Source organism: Asparagus officinalis, chromosome 7, assembly GCF_001876935.1.
Source record: "Asparagus officinalis chromosome 7, Aspof.V1, whole genome shotgun sequence".
Lineage (NCBI taxonomy): Eukaryota > Viridiplantae > Streptophyta > Magnoliopsida > Asparagales > Asparagaceae > Asparagus > Asparagus officinalis.
Window position 1 is genome coordinate 93,839,805 of NC_033800.1, and position 19,104 is coordinate 93,858,908.

Consider the following 19,104-nt stretch of genomic DNA (forward strand, 5'->3'; position numbering starts at 1 on the left):
TTCTAAAATAACAAATTTATTTACTTGAAATAATCCTTTTGCAAATTATTCTAAAATAATCTTCTAAAATAACAAATTTATTTACTTGAAATAATCCTTTTGCAAAATAGGTTCCTTTAATTTATTTTCCAAAATAATCCTCCTTTTGCAAAATAGGTTCCTTTAATTTATTTTCCAAAATAATCCCTTTTTCTAAAATAATTTCTTTTCAAGATAAATTCCTTTAAAATTAATATAATCATCTAAAATTGATTCCGCTGTCGAAATAAATTCTTTTAATTTATCATAATTATTCTAAAAATGCTATTTATCATATTATTATTATTTATCTAATACTATTCATCAATAATCCCACGCAGATAATCATATCATAAACTAATATGCAGATAAATCTTTAACAAAATATAAAATTCAGCTCTGAGCAAGAGGATCTTGCCTACGAGGCCAAGAGACCTGCGGATGAGGCGGCGACGCCATTTCTTGCTGTTCGTTATTCGATGACGCGCGCAGCGGATCGACGGTTGACTTGTGGAGCTAGACGGCGACATCGGTGACGGTTCGATGGCGCGGGGATCTCGGCGGACGCGGGTTCGGAGTTTTGTCGTGTGGCACGGGTGAGCCCAGGGGGTGGTGCTTAGGCGGGCGGGTTTATAGGTGACTGGTAGAGCGTGGGGCGTCGGGCGGCTATCGACTCGGGGCGGCTGCAAGGCGGTTCGGGGAGAACGGCGAGTGGTGGCGACAAAGGGTTGGAGGCGGCGGTGCGACAGGAGGGGGCAGCGGTGAGCGCTGGCGAGCTTGCGGTTTGAGGCTGAAGGCGAGCGGTGGCTGAGAAGATGTCGGCTCGGCTGGATTAGGAGGAGATGGCTGCAGGGGGTCGCTGCTGGATGAGGAGGTCGAGGGTGGCGCTGGTGTTGGGTTCGGAGCTCCGCTTGGAGGAGGTTGGGGTAGTGCGGAGGAGAGGGGATTGGCTGTCGGGCCGGAGCGCTGAGTTGCTAAATGGTGGCGGCGAAAACCGAGACTGGGCGGCTGTTTCGCCGGTGAGGAGGCTGAGCTCGGTAGTCGTCGGGGTTGCTGGAGTCAGTGCGGCGACGAAGTCGAGGAAGGGCATGCCGCCAGCGCGGTTGAGAGAGGAAGGCCGGAGGGGGGAGGGCTGGGCTGTCGGGTCCGCTGGGTCGGCGCGACGACGTAGAAGGTATGAGGCGGCTGCGGAAGGCTGGCGAGTCGAGGGCGGGTGGTGTGTGTGGACTGGCGTGAGTTGTCGTAAGGAGGGAGGAGATGGGGTCAGGTGCTGTTCCCTTGGGTTCTTTCGTAGAAAGAGAGGAGAGAGAGAGAGAGAGAGAGAGTAGAGAGAGAGAGAGACGAGAGAGAGAGAGAGGTGGTTGCGTTGCTGGGAGGAATGAGGCAGGGAAAAAATGATGATGTGGGGGAGGAGAGAGAAAAAGAGAGTGCAGAGAGGGTATGGGCGGTGGTTTCGGCTTCGTGGGGTGAAGGAGTGAGAAGGGAGAGAAAAACATATATATTCATATATATATATAAAGAGTATTTAGGGTTTTGAAAATTAATTAAAAATAATTATAATCACAAAAATGTTAAATAATTACGTAAAAATTATCTACACATCAAAACGTACTAGTTGTACTAATATAACATATAATACACAACAGTAGAAATAATACCCCAAATTGTACAATTAAACAAGATTAATTAATAAAAATATAATTTCTTACATTTAAAATTAAATAATTATGAGATAATTCTTCATACAATAAAACGTACCAGTTGTGCTAATACGACAGCTGATACGCGATAATTGAAATAATATAACAATTTATACCAATAATACATAATTAATAATACTACATATTATACGAAATAATACGAATTAATAATAATAATACATCGTAGTGTTAAAAATGATGCGTAATAGTATCGATAATACAACAGATTAATTCTATAAATTTTTACTGTACTAAACTAATTTTATAAATATCAAAACCATTTAATTAACTATAAAACTTGAACTTTAAATCGTAGAAAATTCTAGAAAATCGAAAAAAAATACAAACTCTTTTAAAATTATAATTAAATATTTTAAAATACTAAAAAATTATTTTAACCAGTATCAAAATTTTACGGTCATTACATTTGTCCTTATTGGTGTACCATCTACCGAGGGTAGAGTGTATCATATTTGACATGTCTTGTATTGGATGAGATTTGGTAATGTGTTGTTTTTTTATTTATTGTTTTATTCATAGGAATTGGAGTTGGGATTTAGCGATTCACAATTTGAGATATGGTATATCCATGAGGGTTTCCTTGTCTGGATTATTTCGCTTGAGCTACTAATTCTCGTGTTGTGGATTTCTAAATCACAATTTCCTCTTAATTCAGGATTGATGTTTTATATATTTATATATACTAATTTATATTTTTCTACACCTACCCCCTCCCCTTGGGGGCAGTGAAGATGTTCTCACTAACGCTTTGATGCTCGTTGTTTTCCCTCTTTTCAGGTAACGAGTTAGGCATACGGAGAGTCGCAGGTTGATGGAGACTCAGTTTAGCTTAGCATCAATTATTTATATTAGTAGTTTATTTGTGCTCCACAGTAGTTATGGTTTATTTTTAGACATTAGAGTTGTATTTCATTTTAGAAGGCTGTGTGTCTTAGTACTATTTCAGTTGACTCTTATGTGTTTTGGACATCATTTGTACTTTATTTATTTCAGTTGGAACATGATAATAATTATTTTAATATCTCCTTACTTTATCATGTACATTGCATTTTTCTCATTATTTTATCTGCTTTGTACCTACACTTGTTTATTGTTGATTCCACTAGAGAGATAACGCGTGTTGCACAGTGTGTGGTGCATGACATGTTTGATATCTTTGGGTTTACCTAGGATTGTAGCATTGTGTGAAACCATAGACGTCACACACTAGAGGCATGTTTATAATTCAAACATTTCATTATTCAAGCTTAAACCATGCTATGCCTCAGTTTATAATCTTAGAAAAAAGATACATATTTATTTACTTTCCTCCGACAAATAAGGACATTGAGTGGAAAAATAGAAACATTAGAAAAATAAATCAATTTGTAAAAAAATAGAAAAGAATAGGAGCAATTTTGTTCCAAAATCTTAATCCCCTCTCACTGATTACTACCCGGATTTTAAAGGTTGAGGTAGCGTGGGTTTCAATTAGTCCTCTTTCTGGGTGTTAATCAGTCCCTTCTTAAAAATAATACCAATCAGATAAACAATAAATATGATATAAAAATAGTGGTTCAGACTATTTTAAAATAGTCCCTAGACCATTTAGAAAATAAACATGACCTAATTAACTTATAAGGAGCCAAAACTAAGTGGTTGCCAAACATTATGCTCCTAATTAGGGGTGAGCACGGTTCGTTTCGGGTCGGTTTTTACCAAAATTTGAACAACCGAACCGAACCACCTATAATTCAAAACCGAACCGAACCATTGCAAATCGGTTCGGTGCGGTTCGGTTCGGTTTGTTCGGTTCTAACTTCATCAAGTATAACTTCACTTCAATTTATCTTTTATATATTCTTATTACCCTAGCCAGCATGTATTTATTTTTTAACTTCACTTCAATTTATTATTCTTGTTCATGTATGTATACTGTTTTTAAGTGAAGTAACTTGTCCTTTTGGATTAAATACTAAACTCTGACGTTGTAATTTTTTAGTAACGGACTTGCTTTGTCTTTGGGTAAACGGGTAAACGGGTATGGTTTGAGGCAAGAGAATATATTCGGTTGGTTCGGGTCGGGTCGGTTTGAAAAATTGTCAACCCAATCCGAAACCGTCTTACTCATAAAACCGTTCTTTTCGGGTCGGTTCGGGTCGGTTCGATCAGTTTTTTCGGTTTGAACCGAACCGTGCTCACCCCTACCCCTAATCAACAATCCTCAACCAATATCCAATAGCCTCCTCAGAGGCTGTATACGCAATCCGCTGACAACCTTTCACCTGTGCAAGTGCCATCATATATTAAGGCCCACTTAGTTTTTAAGCGGTCCTAGATCAGACCCGATTAATCGCTCGTCTTTGTTCGCACTTTTTAAACCATATAAATCAAGCCCACTCCCCTTGCTCTTATTTCCTCCTCTCTTCAGCCGAGCTTACCTCCGTCGATTTCAATGGCGAAGACCAAATCCGATCCTTCGAAGGTAAAGAACAAGAAGAAGAAGACGAAGAGTCTCCTCTCAGGCCCCGCCGCCGCCGCCATGAAATCCTCAAAGCAGCAAGCCAAGCCCAACCCTTTCGACTCCATCTGGACTCGTCAGAAGTTCGACGTCCTCGGAAAAAAGCGCAAGGGAGAAGAACGCCGTGTTGGACTCGCGCGATTCCTCGCAATCGAAAAGGTGAGCTTTTTGAAACTGAGACTCATCCCAATCTGATTCAGTTTCTAGGGTTAGGGTTTCTATAATGGAATGAATGCTTTCAACAGAGGAAGAAGACTTTACAGAAGGAATATGAGCAGAGTACGAAGTCTTCTGTGTTTGTTGACAAGCGAATTGGCGAGAAAGACGATACCTTGCAAGAATTCGACAAGGCTGTCCTCCGGCTGCAGCGAGAGCGCCAGGTATTACTTTTATTATTATCATTGTTTCCATCTTACAGGCATTGTCATTTTTTTGTTAATCTTGTCTGACATAAAATCGGATTACAATTGTCTATTGTGCTAAAATCATGAGTCCTTTGGAACCACTGCTCTTTAATTTTCAGGTTATCTTTCACAGAATTATTGTACTTTTATCAGTTTTATGTTGCTCTTTGGTGGCTATGATAGTGTTTCATTTTGAGCCATTTGCTTGCAGTATTTAGCTGTTTGATTTGGAGAGTTGAGAGAGCCCTTATTTAATGAACATCACTTAATGGATATTGATTTGCTTTAGTGCCTAGTGTAGTTTGTCCCTCTTTGGAAAAAGGAAAAAAGACACTGTTGTTCTGCCTATACTTTATCTTGATAATCATTTATCTTTTAATTTTATGCGTGAAACTGTAGAAGAAATTTATGCATATCGTTTATCTGTGCATTTATCGATGAATTCAGCCTTGATGGTTTCATTGACATTTTTCTCTCTCTTTCAAAATTTCAACTTTTATGAACTCATAATTGAAGTCTAAGATTTGTTATATTTGTACAGTTAAAATTAAGAAAAGGTGGGAAGTATAATTTGGATGATGGTGACGACCATGGCTCTGAATTCTATGAACCCTTTTCTCTTCAAGAAAAGGATGATTTTGATGAAGATGTACCTCTTAATGATGATGATGCATTATTTGGGAGCTTGAGTATGTATTCTATTTCTTGTGAAACATGTTATTCAGTTTTTCTTGTATGGTAGTTGGTTGTTGATTCAATTGTTTTTGTTCGCATTAGCTGTTGAGAATCATTATATACCAGATATATTGCTATCATGGAAATATAATGAGTCACACTTCAAGTATGTTGGTTATTTGTCACTTGCATAAATTAAAATTTCACTCATATCGCTCCTTTAATGTGGCAACATGTCAAACACATCATCACGATAAATTATCTTTACACTCATCACACAATTGGTGAACACCCCAGAAAGTCTTTGGGACATGCATATGAATCAACAAGGTGCGAGCAGTATCATTACGGTTTTTCCACTCAATCCTTTCCTATTGATATAACTTTTATGGTGATAAATACAATCGACAAACCAATTAAAACTGTCCATGCTGTTCAAATACTGGATTCTGGCACCATATAGTAGAGCTATTCAGATTATGTAAAAGAATCAATATATAACTCTCTGGATTCCTCCATTAGTCTATTCATTATAAGGTGGGTCCTCCTACCTTTTCAAGCCCCTATGTGACTACCATTCAACAGTATTTAACAATTTATATTATTACCTTCTGCTACTATAGAATATACTTCCCATTGTTTTATGTCCTTTTTTGTTGTCTTTTTTGATTACTTAGTCATCAAACTGTTTGGTACATCTTTAAGTCTACTAAAACTTCTGTTAACTAAAGCAGTCACTTTTAACCTAAAATACCCGATATCTCCTCTCTGTGTTCCTTGTGTAATTGATGCTTGTGCTGATATTCATGTATTGATTCTCAAAAGAAAGGATATTATCTGTTAGGAAATAATCTTATTTAAACCCATAGAAACTGAATGATGTTGCCCTTTGCTCGATCCTTGATTCTGAAAGTGCTCTGATGCCAATTGAAAACACCCTAATACCACTAGGAAAGAACCCTAGAGGGGGATGAATAGGGTTTATGCTAATTTAATCCGATTTATGCCAAATTAAAACTAATTGACAAGTTATCCTAGCAAATATGATATGCAATGAGTTATTAGCAAGGATAAGTAATATAAACAAGGGTGAAACAAGATAAACAAAAGATACAATTGTGATAGAGCAATGTAAACAATGCAAACACACAATATGATCATGGAGTTCGGACCTTCCGTCCTACGTCTCCGCTCCTCACTCCCGGGGAGAAATCCACTATCACACCGGGTTTTCAAAGATCACCCGAAAACGTTTACACCACATAATATCGGTTTTCAACGCTCACCGATTAACGTTCATAATCTCATAACGTCACTACACTATCACCTCAAGTGTTGATCTCTAGCCCGTGTCTTCCTCAAGTGTTAGGAATTATAACTTTTCTTTAGGCATTACCACCTACCCCACTCCTTTTGGGACGACCCTATCTCTCATCACACACTCTTCTTGGTGTACTAGTGTATTACAAAGTGAATCTCATAATTATAGCTCACAACAAATGATTTGTTCTCTAATACAAGACGAGAACTCAATTAAGCACAACTCAAAGTTATAATCTCTCACAACCCCAATTATACTATGTATGAAAATAGTAAAAGCTCAAGTGGGTGTGCGTAACAATGAGATTTAATAAAACAAACTAAACTCAAATAAATCTAACTTTAAGGAAATGAAAAACAATCAAATAAATAGCTAGATAAGAGTTTATAAAAACTTCTCTATAGATCAAGAGAGAGAGGGAGAAGAGTTGGATGCTCAAACACAATTGATGATCTTCCTCGAGCTCTTGTGAAAATTACTTCACAAACAAAACTCTTAAACACTCTTTTAAACAAACACAAAACACCTTTACACTTGTTTTAAACAATTCTCTTTACTGAATGAAACTGAGGATATGTGAGGGTATTTATTGGAACTCCAAAGCCAAGAGAAAACAAAGCCAAGAGAAAACAAGGCAAAAAGATCAAAAATCTAAATCTGTAAAAGGCTAAAAAAATTAGCCATTACAGCATTAGTCGACTGACGGTTTTCATCAGTCGACTGATGAGCTGACTGTTAGAGGCATTTTTTAGCTCATCAGTCGACTGACGGACTTTATCAGTCGACTGATGACCTCATCAGTCGGACCTCATTAGTCAACTGATCGGTCGACTGATTTTATCAGTTGATTGATCAGTCGACTGATAAAAGATATACAGCCTGTTTAAAGCAGAAATCTGATTTTTAAACTGTCTTAAAAAATATCAAACAAATTCAGAAAAATGTAAAATTTTGAAAAATGATTGTAGACGTGATAATACACATGTTACAAAAATTGGTTATCAAAAAGCACCTCCCAAATGTGAAAACTCTTTATTTTTTAAAATAGTCCAAAACATGAAAATGAAACACACTTGTTTTGACATTTTGACTAAACCATGTTTTAAAACTTTATAAACTGATTTTATAGACTTAATAAAATATGTATAAACTGATATTAAAGTCTATAAGTTAATAAAATAATATTTTATCAAAAACACCTATATTTTGATAAAATCAACAAATACGTGTGTGTGATTAATATGAGCTTAAAGTATTAACACACTAAATAAAACCTAAAACTAGATATACCCAAGCTTGTGATCTTCAATGAAGCTCTTCTTGGTACACTTTACGGATGAAGCTTGAACTTGGATCTTTAACTTGAATTGCATTATTTCACTCCACAATTTCGCCAAACTCCATTGGATATGATCATGAATGCACAATTTCATCCTTCCTCCAACATATTGTTTGTCTAGAATAGATACAAAATACAAACACTAGACAAACAACATTAGATGTAAATTGTTTGTAAATCATCATCAAAACAAAAGGACCCAACAATCTCCCCCTTTTTGATGATGACAAATAATTTATAAAAAGATATATATGCATGAAAGGAATTAAATATACAAATTATAATTATCATGCATATAAACAAAAAAAATATACTCATAATATTTCTCCTCCTTTGACAACATCAAAAAGGGGAAAACAAAAGAATGAAGAGAAAGCCCCCTACAAATAAGCACGATGAGTATAAAACAAATATAGGGATTGCTCCCTCTATCAAAATGCCATATAGAATATATACAATAAAAGATCATGGTAAATATGTGAGTACGCATAAAAAATATGCTAAATATCACTCACATACAAGAGGACAATGAGAATACTTATGAATATATCAATATGAAAATAGTGTCTCATTACTCAAACATAAAAACAATGTATAAAATAGATTTATAAAATCAAAAGAAAGAAGAACATGAGTATCATGAAAAAAGTTTTCAAATGAAAACAAAAAATAGATTTATAAAATCAAAAGAAAGAAGAACATGAGTATCATGAAAAAAGTTTTCAAATGAAAACAAATCACTCAAATGAGAAAAGAAAGAAGAACATGAGTATCATGAAAAAAGTTTTCAAATGAAAACAAATCACTCAAATGAGATCACAAATCACAAGTAAATCACATAAGAAAGAAACCAATATCCAAATGGCAAGAGAGGCAACCATATCAAGCTCTTAAACTTGTTTCAATCCAAATAAACATTTTAGCACCCGGTAAACAAGATTTGAGAATAAACACCCAATAAACCCGGTGGGTTATATAAACATAAACCTCTCATAAAAATCAAAACTAATAATCATGAAAACATAAGAATTGATCAAAGAGAAATTGTTTTCATATAAAAAATTCAAAACATAATTTTCAAAACCAAGACATGAAAGATGAAAAATAATAAAGTTCTTGGTTTAAAAAGATTTTAGCACCCAAGCATTCTTGGTGTCGGATTGGTTAGGGACATGACCCTTATCATTTAAGCTCAAAACCCTTGGGTTATGAACCCATTTGGGCGTATTTAGTGCACGAACACGATCAAAACAAAAATTGTGTAAATGACCTTTCCGATTGCAATAAGTGCAATGAAAGAGACCCATTTGATTTTGTTAACCAAGTGACGGTGCACGAGAATCATTTGCAAACATAGATGATCTTTTAAGATTATTTTGTAAATGAGAAACATTGTAAAACAAACGTGGTTTATTTGAAAATTTTGGCAAGTTTGAATATTTTCTCAAATCAAAACAAAACTTTGCCAAATGCCAAAACTACTACAAAAATTATATTTAAACACATTTAGCATGCTTGTGATGAACTTTATAAGTATGAGAATGTGAATGTGTACGTGTATGTGTACATGAAGATGAAGCTACATGAGATGCACAAGAAGAATTAATATGAACCTTAGTGGGTTTATGCGCATCATAGCAAAATCTAGTAAGATGGCATTTACGATCGCAATTTGTGCATTTGTAGACTTTGCTATATATGTGTGCATAATGATTGGATGATTTTGACTTAGACTTAGCACACATATCCATAAACTTCTTATGATTATTAACGCATATTTTTAAAGTTGAATCTAAAGATGAAATGCCTTTATTCACAAGATTCAAATCTTCATTATTAGGCACATATACATTTTTATTAGAAGTAGAACATATATCATACTCCTTTTAAAAGTACGAGTTGGGGAAAATCTTTTTATGATCAATATTACCCTTATCTTCTTTGAATTTATAATTAAATGATTTATCCTATCCATAATGAGACTTAACATGTTATTGGATAAAGAAGATACATTTGATATAATTTAAATTTTTTACTTATTACATTTTGCAGAGAAATCTAAGAAAATATATGTTAGCCAGTACCTAAAAGTTTTTGGACCTTGTAAAAAATATCCTCCAAGTTTTTAAAATTACAAAAACACCCCTACAAACTCAAAATTTATTAAAACATCCTAAAAATTATAAATTTTATTTATTTCAATTCAGTGAGAAATCTAAAAAATATATTCTAGCTAAAAAATACAAGTTTTTAACATTGGAGAAAGTATCTTATAAGTTCTGAAAAAATACAAAAACACTCCTAAAAATTTAAAATTTTTACTCCTAAAACATTTAAAATTAGTTAAGAACACCTTGAAAATTTCAAACCTATAAACACATTAAAAACCTACAAATAACAAAAACAACCCCCAAAAATTTATGAAATTTGTAATAAACACTAAACTTTTTATAAATTGCAAGATAAAACCCTCAAGATTGTAAAATTTATAAAAATCCTAATAATTTTTAACCTAACAGTACATTAAAAATATAGAAGTTATAAATATCCCCTGCATAATTTATAATTTATAAAAAACACCCTTAAAGTTTCAAAAATTACAAACAAACACTTAAAATTCAAAATTTATAAAAAACTCTCTAAGAATTTTAAACTCATTAGTAAATTGAAAATATAGGAATTATAAATAGTCTATAAATAATTTATAATATGTAGAAAATACCTATTAGTTTAAAAAATTACAAAAAACCCTTAATATTCATAAATTACAAAAATTACCTTTTAGTCTATAAACAAACTCATTGTTTGAGATAAGATTTAATAGGGACCTTGCATCAAAGGAATTTTTTTGTATTTAATGTACATGGCAAAATACATCATAATCTCACTGCTCTAATTACGTAAGGAAATAATTCTTCATACATTCAGTTTTACTTCTATGGTACGGAGAATGAGCTATAAAATTGATTGAGAATATTAGATAATATAAATAGGAGTGAATCACAACTAAAAGTTAATGTGAATATGAGTTAAACCACAACTAAAAGTTTAATGAACATATCGCAAGTAAATTCATATGCAAAATTCCTTTGCAAATTAAATGGTCACTCATCTTTTAAAGATTTTAAGATACTAATAAACAAAGATATAGTACTAGACCAATGTGTTTATAACTCACAAATAGTAGATCACGTGGCGATAGTCTGGGTTGAAGGAAACAATGACAATATTTTATTTGAAAGAGAGATTATTGTGTTGATGATCAATCCCGCAAAAATTTTATTTTCTCATTTTTTATTCTATTTTTATCAATCCACGTGCATTGCACGTGCAATCCAACTAGTAGTCATTTATAAAAGAAGCAATATCATTTTTTATGTTCTCTACTTCTAACATAGTATTATCTTTTTCATGAGTTATCTTAGCAACATTTGAAATTAAGGAAACATGATCCAATTTTAATTTCTCATTATTTTCTTTGAGGATCATATTTTCATTGGAAATAGTATTAAACTTAGAAGCTAATAACTCATGATCGGATTTTAATGCAACATACTTGCTTTTTAAATCTAAAAAGATATGATACAATTTGTTGTAGGCATGCAATAATTTTTCGAAAGCACAAGCAAGTTCATCACTAGATAAATCATTAATGGATTCGAACTCGCAAACCTCACTAGGGTTATCGCCTAGTGCCCGTGTGCATGATGCTCCAATGGAACTTGAAGAGGAAGCCTCCAAAGCTTGTCGGATCCCTTCAAGTTCTCTTGATGTGCTTTAATGAATTTTCATAAAGTGTAAGCATTATCAAAATGAACAAACTAGTTAGACATAGATGAATCAAAAGCATTTACTAAATATTCTAACAAAATCTTGTTCATTGTAAATAATCTTTTATCATTCTTACTCCACTTGGATTTCTCCAAAGTGGGCACAATATAAGCATCTTTAATGACTTCCCATAAATCGAAAGGTCTAGATCTAACAAATATATTAAATTTAGAACACTATTGATCGTAGGGAAAATTTTCTATTCTAGGAGCAACATTAGGATCATAGCGTAAACAATGTGCACAATGCATATCCATAATTATAATTATACGGAAGCAAGACAAATGCAATCAAAACTAGATTAACACAAATAAGATAACTTGGATCTTTAACTCAAGACGATTAGACCTTAAATCAAATAGCAACAAGCTTTGATACCAATTGAAAGTGCTCTGATACCAATTGAAAACACCCTAATACCATTAGGAAAAATCCTAGAGGGGGATGAATATGGTTTATGCTAATCTAATCCGATTTATGCCAAATTAAAACTAATTGATAAGTTATCCTAGCAAATATGATATGCAATGAGTAATTAGCAAGGATAAGTAATATAAACAAGGGTGAAACAAGATAAACAAAAGCTACAATTGTAATAGGACAATGTAAACAATGCAAACACACAATATGATCATGGAGTTCGGACCTTCCGTTCTATGTCTCCGTTCCCTACTCCCGGGGAGAAATCTACTATCACACCGGGTTTTCAAAGATCACCCGAAAACGTTTACACAACATAATATCGGTTTTCAACGCTCACCGATCAACATTCACAATCTCATAATGTCACTACACTAACTATCACCTCAAGTGTTGGTCTCTAGCCCGTGTCTACCTCAAGTGTTAGGAATTACAATTTCTCTTTAGGCATTATCACCTATCCCACTCCTCTTGAGACGATTCCGTCTCTCACCACACACTCCTCTTGGTATACTAGTGTATTACAAAGTGAACCTCACAATTATAGCTTACAACAAATGATTTGTTCTCTAATACAAGGCGAGAACTCAATTAAGCATGACTCAAAGTTATAATCTCTCACAACCCTAATTATACTATGTATGAAAATAGTAAAAGCTCAAGTGGGTGTGCGTAATAACGAGATTTAATAAAACAAACTAAACTCAAATAAATCTAGCTTTAAGAAAATGAAAAACAAACAAATAAATAGCTAGATAAGAGTTTAGAAAAACTTCTCTATAGATCAAGAGAGAGAGGGAGAAGAGTTGGATGCTCAAACACAATCGATGATCTTCCTCAAGCTCTTGTGACAATTGCTTCACAAACAAAACTCTTAAACACTCTTTTAAACAAACACAAAACACCCTTAAACTTGTTTTAAACAATTTTATTTACTGAATGAAACTGAGGATATGTGGGGGTATTTATAGGAACCCTAAAGTCAAGAGAAAACAAGGCAAAAAGGTTAAAATCCCAAATCTGTAAAAGGCTAAAAATACTAGCCGTTACAGTATCAGTCGACTGACGGCTTTCATCAGTTGATTGATGAGCTGACCGTTAGAGACGTTTTCCAGCTCATCAGTCGACTAACGAACCTTATCAGTCGACTGATGACCTTATCAGTCGACTGGTCAGTCGATCAAAACAAAACATAATTTTTTTGAATTGCAGGCATTTTCTTCAGTCGACTGATCGGTTGACTGATTTCATCAGTTGACTGACCAGTCGACTGATAACAGATATACAGCCTGTTTAAAGCAGAAATCTGATTTTTAAACTGTCTTAAAAAATATCAAACAAATTCAGAAAAATGTAAAGCTTTGGAAAATGATTGTAGACGTGATAATACACATGTTACAAAAATTGGTTTTCAAAAAGCACCTCCCAAATGTGAAAACTCTTCATTTTTCAAAATAGTCCAAAACATAAAAATGAAACACACTTGTTTTGATATTTTGACTAAACTATGTTTTGAAACTTTATAAACTGATTTTATAGACTTAACAAAATATGTATAAACTGATATTAAAGCCTATAAACTAATAAAACAATATTTTATCAAAAACACTTATATTTTGATAAAATCAACAAATACGTGTGTGTGATTAATATGAGCTTAAAGTATTAACACACATAATATAAAACCTAAAACTAGATATACCCAAGCTTGTGATCTTCAATGAAGCTCTTTTTGGTACACTTTACGGATGAAGCTTGAACTTGAATCTTCAACTTGAATTGCATTGCTTCACTCCACAATTCCGCCAACCTCCATTGGATGTGATCGTGCATGCGCAATTCCATCCATCCTCCAACATATTGTTTGCCTAGAATAGATACAAAACACAAACACTATACAAACAATATTAGATGTAAATTGTTTGTAAATCATTATCAAAACAAAAGGACCCAACAGATTCTGTTACCAATTATTATATATTCAGCAAAGGATTTCTTACTCCATCTCATGCTGTAAATTGTGTGCATGTAAATATGCTTTGCAACTATTTGTCTCTGTGGGCCAGAATGAATGTTGAACAGAGCTCTACTAGAAGCATCACGTGGTTTAGAAATCTAAAATTCCCTAGCAAGTCTACAAATATTATGTGTTGTAGGCACTAGTGGCTAAGTGGATGTTAACAGTGGTTATAAAGCAAATTAAAGGTTTTCGAATGCAGATTGATGCCTGCTACAGTTTATTGAATTATCCATTAAAGAGGTGGTTGTTGACATATTGTTATATGCATCGGTGGTTTTACATCATAACCAATGTTACCTAATTTAGTCCGATCACTATTGAATTATGAAAAATTCGTGCGTGCCTATTTATGACATATTCCTTTCAGATAATAAAAAAAAGCTATATTTATTAATTTATTCAATTAGTTCTTTGCTATATTTAAGGATAACATTATCTTTTCCTTAGTAGGCTTACTTTTTGTTTCCAATATTTTTGTGTTTTTAATGTTTGGAGCTTAACTTTGATTGTGTGCCATAATTGGAATTGTATCATGTTTTCTAATTCCTTCTTTTTTGTATGTACAGATGGTTCAACGTCTTCAAAATATATGAATTTGCACACGGATCAACAAGAAATTAGCTTGGCAGATGGAACAGAAAATGTGAGGTTTTATTTACTGAAATAAATAGCTTGTTCCTTTATTAATTAATCTGATCTTCCTATACCACACCTGAAAGATTTGGTATAAAGGGCTTGTTGTTTTTTCTTGTTTTATTATTTAATGTTAACTTCTTTTTGTTTTAATTTATTGTATCTTCTAGTTTGTTGTAGAATATGTTGTGCCCTGCTACCTTGTTTTTTTGCGTTGATTTTGTTTAAGGACCAAACATTTATTAATCTAAGCTATTAGATTCTGCTAATTTATGACCTTTGATAATTTATGCTCTACAGGTACAAATTGCCTTTATTTAGGCTCTGAATTTTCGCATTGTTTAATTATCCATTTACAACAGAGTTTTAATCAAATGAAGTGGACAAGGGTTAGACATATTCAATCATGCTTACATGGGATCCCATGCATTTGCATCAAAAGTTTTTTGCTATTAGTGGTAGGATATAGATAAGGAGAGTTCGGTGATAAATTAAATTTGCAACCTACATGCACATCATGCCTGTTCTGCTTAGCATATCTATAAGGCTGCTAGTGTTAATGCTTGAGATATACCTTAGTATCATTACTTTTGTGTCTACAAAATTGCTACCTAGATCGATGACCTATTATAATAACCATTTGCATATTTGGTTCAGTTAGATTAATCCTTATAATGTCCAGACTATTGCTAGTGAATTGTTTGGTTGTCAAATGTTTCTTTTGTTGGTTCTGTTACTGGCAAAGCCTGTAATATTGGAGCAGAAAGTTTGATTCCGTGGGTGTCTGAGCAAAGAAGCTAGAAAATGAAATTATGATGGAATATGTGCCGAATAGCAGTACAACATCTCTCCTTCTTATAGCTTAAAAGTTAGTACAGTTGAGAACTTGAGACAACATCACGTTTCTTGAAAGAGTTGGCAGTTGTAACCTCCTTGTGCTCAGTAGTGCCAAGTCTCATTTCTATGAAGTCGCTTTGGCAACTCTCAGCCGTATACTCTCTTTTGTGTTCCTTTTCCATCACCAGTCTTCTTCTTCGGCTACTATCTGGTCCTACTCCTTAGCTACCTCTTTGGACATGAGCTTAATGTTCAAGTTCTTGGTTCGATGTGGAATGAACTGGTTGCTTTTGGAGAGTTATGCTGTCAAAGATTTCATTGCCATCTGTCTTTATCTTTTGTTGCCACCAAACCATCCAATCAAAATACAAAAAAGGCCACACACATTCGTCGCTTAAAACCAGCCTCACAAACCTACAAACTGCCATACATCCTCTCAGATTTCCTGCAGCAATAGCAAGCTACAGATAGCAACCTCATCTTTGTACCTAAACAGTCAATATTCCATTAACCAAACACTTCAACGCTGCAATCAGTCAAAACAATGGTCCACTACACATTTGTTACTTTTCACATTGATTGTGGTCTGTCTCTTGACATCAATTCTTGAGAAGAAATAGTCTTTCCTTTCCTTTATCTCTTCAAGGGCTCTCAAGCAGAATTTTTGCATGTCATATGTATTTAGTATCTCAAGAGAAACTTTCAAGAAACAGATACCTCTTAGTAGAGTTAAATTGTAATCATTTGCATATTTAATGTAATGACACTTTAAACTGATTTATTACATGGCAGTCTTGATTAAAAGTTGGTGCCTCAAATCCCAGTATTTGGTGCATGTGTATTCTATTGAAGTAACAGACTAATCTGTAACTAATTAAGATGTTCAGAGTTGAATGATGAGGAAATAAAAGTGGGTGATAAGGTTTATTGAAAGTGGGAATTTCTTTTAATTTTCTTAAAAAGCTTGTTTCTGCACCTCATATTCAATCAATGCTGGGTGAAATGAAGTCCATTTTCTAACTGTTTCAAAATCTGTTTTCATCAATATTAAAACTGTTTGTGTCACCTAGTTGGACTGTGGTGAAATCCCAAACACAAGTTGTATATAGGCTGTAAATCTATCTGAAACAATTTTGTTTGCCCTGGTTCATTGCTTAAAAGTCCACCAATAAGTAAAAATGAGCAACTGTCATGACTACTAACAAAATTGCTATCCCTTTGACGGTTCCAATTGTTCAGTATTGAGTGGTTTGGTCTGTTTTATGGCCAGTAGAGGTCTGTAAAATTCCCAGTACAGAAGGCGATAAAATTTGACGTGCATATTATATCAGACCCTAACAATCAACTCGTACTTCATTGTTTATTGTATTGTAATATGTTTGGAGAGTACTAAATCGAAGGAACAATGTGGTGCACACTGTTTCATTCTGGTGTTTGGCTTAGAAGGGATTCACCCCTACATAGCCATGCAAAAGAGTGCATATACGTAGATCAAAGTAACTCTTTAATAGCTAACCGATTGGAACCATGAGTAGATCAACACATGAAATTTGTAAAGACAGTAGATCTGAGACATTAGCAGCTACAATGTCTTTTGTATGCATTGGTATGTGTGCCTATACATGAACATCTTTATGTGTGTGCATGTTGTTTATGTGTATGCATGATGCATATATGTAAATAGAGGGAGAGGGAGTGCGCACTGAGTTCGTCATGATATCCTTGCCATTTTTGGATAATGATCATAATGGTTGAAAAATTCCCACCAAAAAGCTATTGTGAAATGAATATTTTTTCTATTATTGGACATATACAACCCTTGACCTCTGGGAAACAAGTGTCAAAACCACAGTTGACCATCCTTCTGCACATACTTTTGTGTGTTCTTGAATGCCAGCCAAAAGAGATATTTTGCTCTAGGCCTATTTCCTCATGAAAAAGCATGTATTTTTTTACAAAAATACATGCTTTTTCATGACCTTTTTTAGTTTCTGAACCTCAACATTTATCATGTAATTCTCTTTTTAATTGCATTTCTGATCTTTCTTCATGCTACCAACATAACACTTCATGTTTGTTTTATTACTCGGTTGATATTTCTTATTTGTTTTTGGAAATTCTAATTTGTAATTTGCAGGTTCACAAAACCAAGAAGCAAGTGATGTCAGAGATTATTTTTAAGAGCAAGTTCTACAAGGTAGCATCTCTTCCCTGTCTTGATCTGAGTTGATCTGTCTCAATTGATTTAAGCTGATTAGAATTTCTTGCAATCAACGACTAGCTGCTTATTTTTTTCCACAATACCTCAGTTGATGCCAAATGTATCAGTGTATAAGCATATAGACATTCTCATAAATATTTTACCATTGACGAAATGTGAAACTTATGTTTAGTAAATAAATTATATGCACCCTAATTTTTTTAGTATCAGCTGCGAAATCTCTTACACGATGGATCTGTCCAGTATCCCAACTTCACTCCAGTGTAGACAGTGAAAAAACCTTGAATTTAGAAAAAGCATAAACTCCGTAGTTTCTTTACTTCTCATTATAATTGTGAGCACGTATTTTCATTTATGTGAGAGTGAGTATTTCCATACTGATTTCACTGGACTTCAATGCTTTACGAGGAAGGCAATTGACAAAATGTCTTTTAATCCTATATGAATTAACATCTCACTGTTTTACAATGTAGTTTTTTTAATGCCTGATTTTGTACTTCTATACATGCTGGCATTTTGTTATTTCTTTTCCAATGTATGATTAATATACCTGGGGAACACAAATTTTCTGTACGTTAGTTATTATCATTTCATGGGAGATACAAATCATGTTAGAGAGTCTATAGCGCATTAAAAAAAATACAAAAGTTGTATAAAAGACAAAACAAATGCGATTACCGATAGATCAGAGATTATTTTTGAAGAGCAAGTTCTGCAAGGTAGCAGCTGGTACGTGTCTTGATTTGGGTCGTTCCTTCTCAGTTGCATCAATCAGACTAGCTGCATACAATTTCTTGCAATAACTGTTTTTTTTCCTTTTTCTTTTTTTGGCTTTTGTAATAACTGCTGATGGTAACCATGCCAGTGTGTGAGCGTATTTCATAGACTCCATAAATGCTCATCATGGAGGAAATGTGAAACTGGCATCTAGTTAATAAATTAAATATCCCCTTAAATTTGATTAGTATGAACTATGAATTATAGCTCTTTTGCATGATAGAGTTGATTGCACAGTGTTCCAGCTTGACTCAAGTGTATATGGGTAGAAAGCCTTGGATTGAGACAACTGGGAAACTCTTTAGGGTCTCTTACATTTCACTAAAATCATGAGCATGTAATTCTTTCATGTGAGAGTGAGTAGTTACATACTATTTTCATTGGAAT

General features: G+C 33.9%; 1 protein-coding gene across 1 annotated transcript in view; it reads left to right on the plus strand.

Moving 5' to 3' along the window:
- Window positions 4,077-19,104, plus strand: part of LOC109846582 (nucleolar protein 14) — a 29,283-nt gene continuing 14,255 nt past the window's right edge. The window contains exons 1-5 of the mRNA XM_020415832.1: window positions 4,077-4,398; window positions 4,485-4,619; window positions 5,185-5,332; window positions 14,816-14,892; window positions 17,857-17,916. Of these exons, the coding sequence (XP_020271421.1) occupies window positions 4,174-4,398; window positions 4,485-4,619; window positions 5,185-5,332; window positions 14,816-14,892; window positions 17,857-17,916 (645 nt within the window). The 5' untranslated portion in view covers window positions 4,077-4,173. The remainder of the gene's footprint in view (window positions 4,399-4,484; window positions 4,620-5,184; window positions 5,333-14,815; window positions 14,893-17,856; window positions 17,917-19,104) is intronic.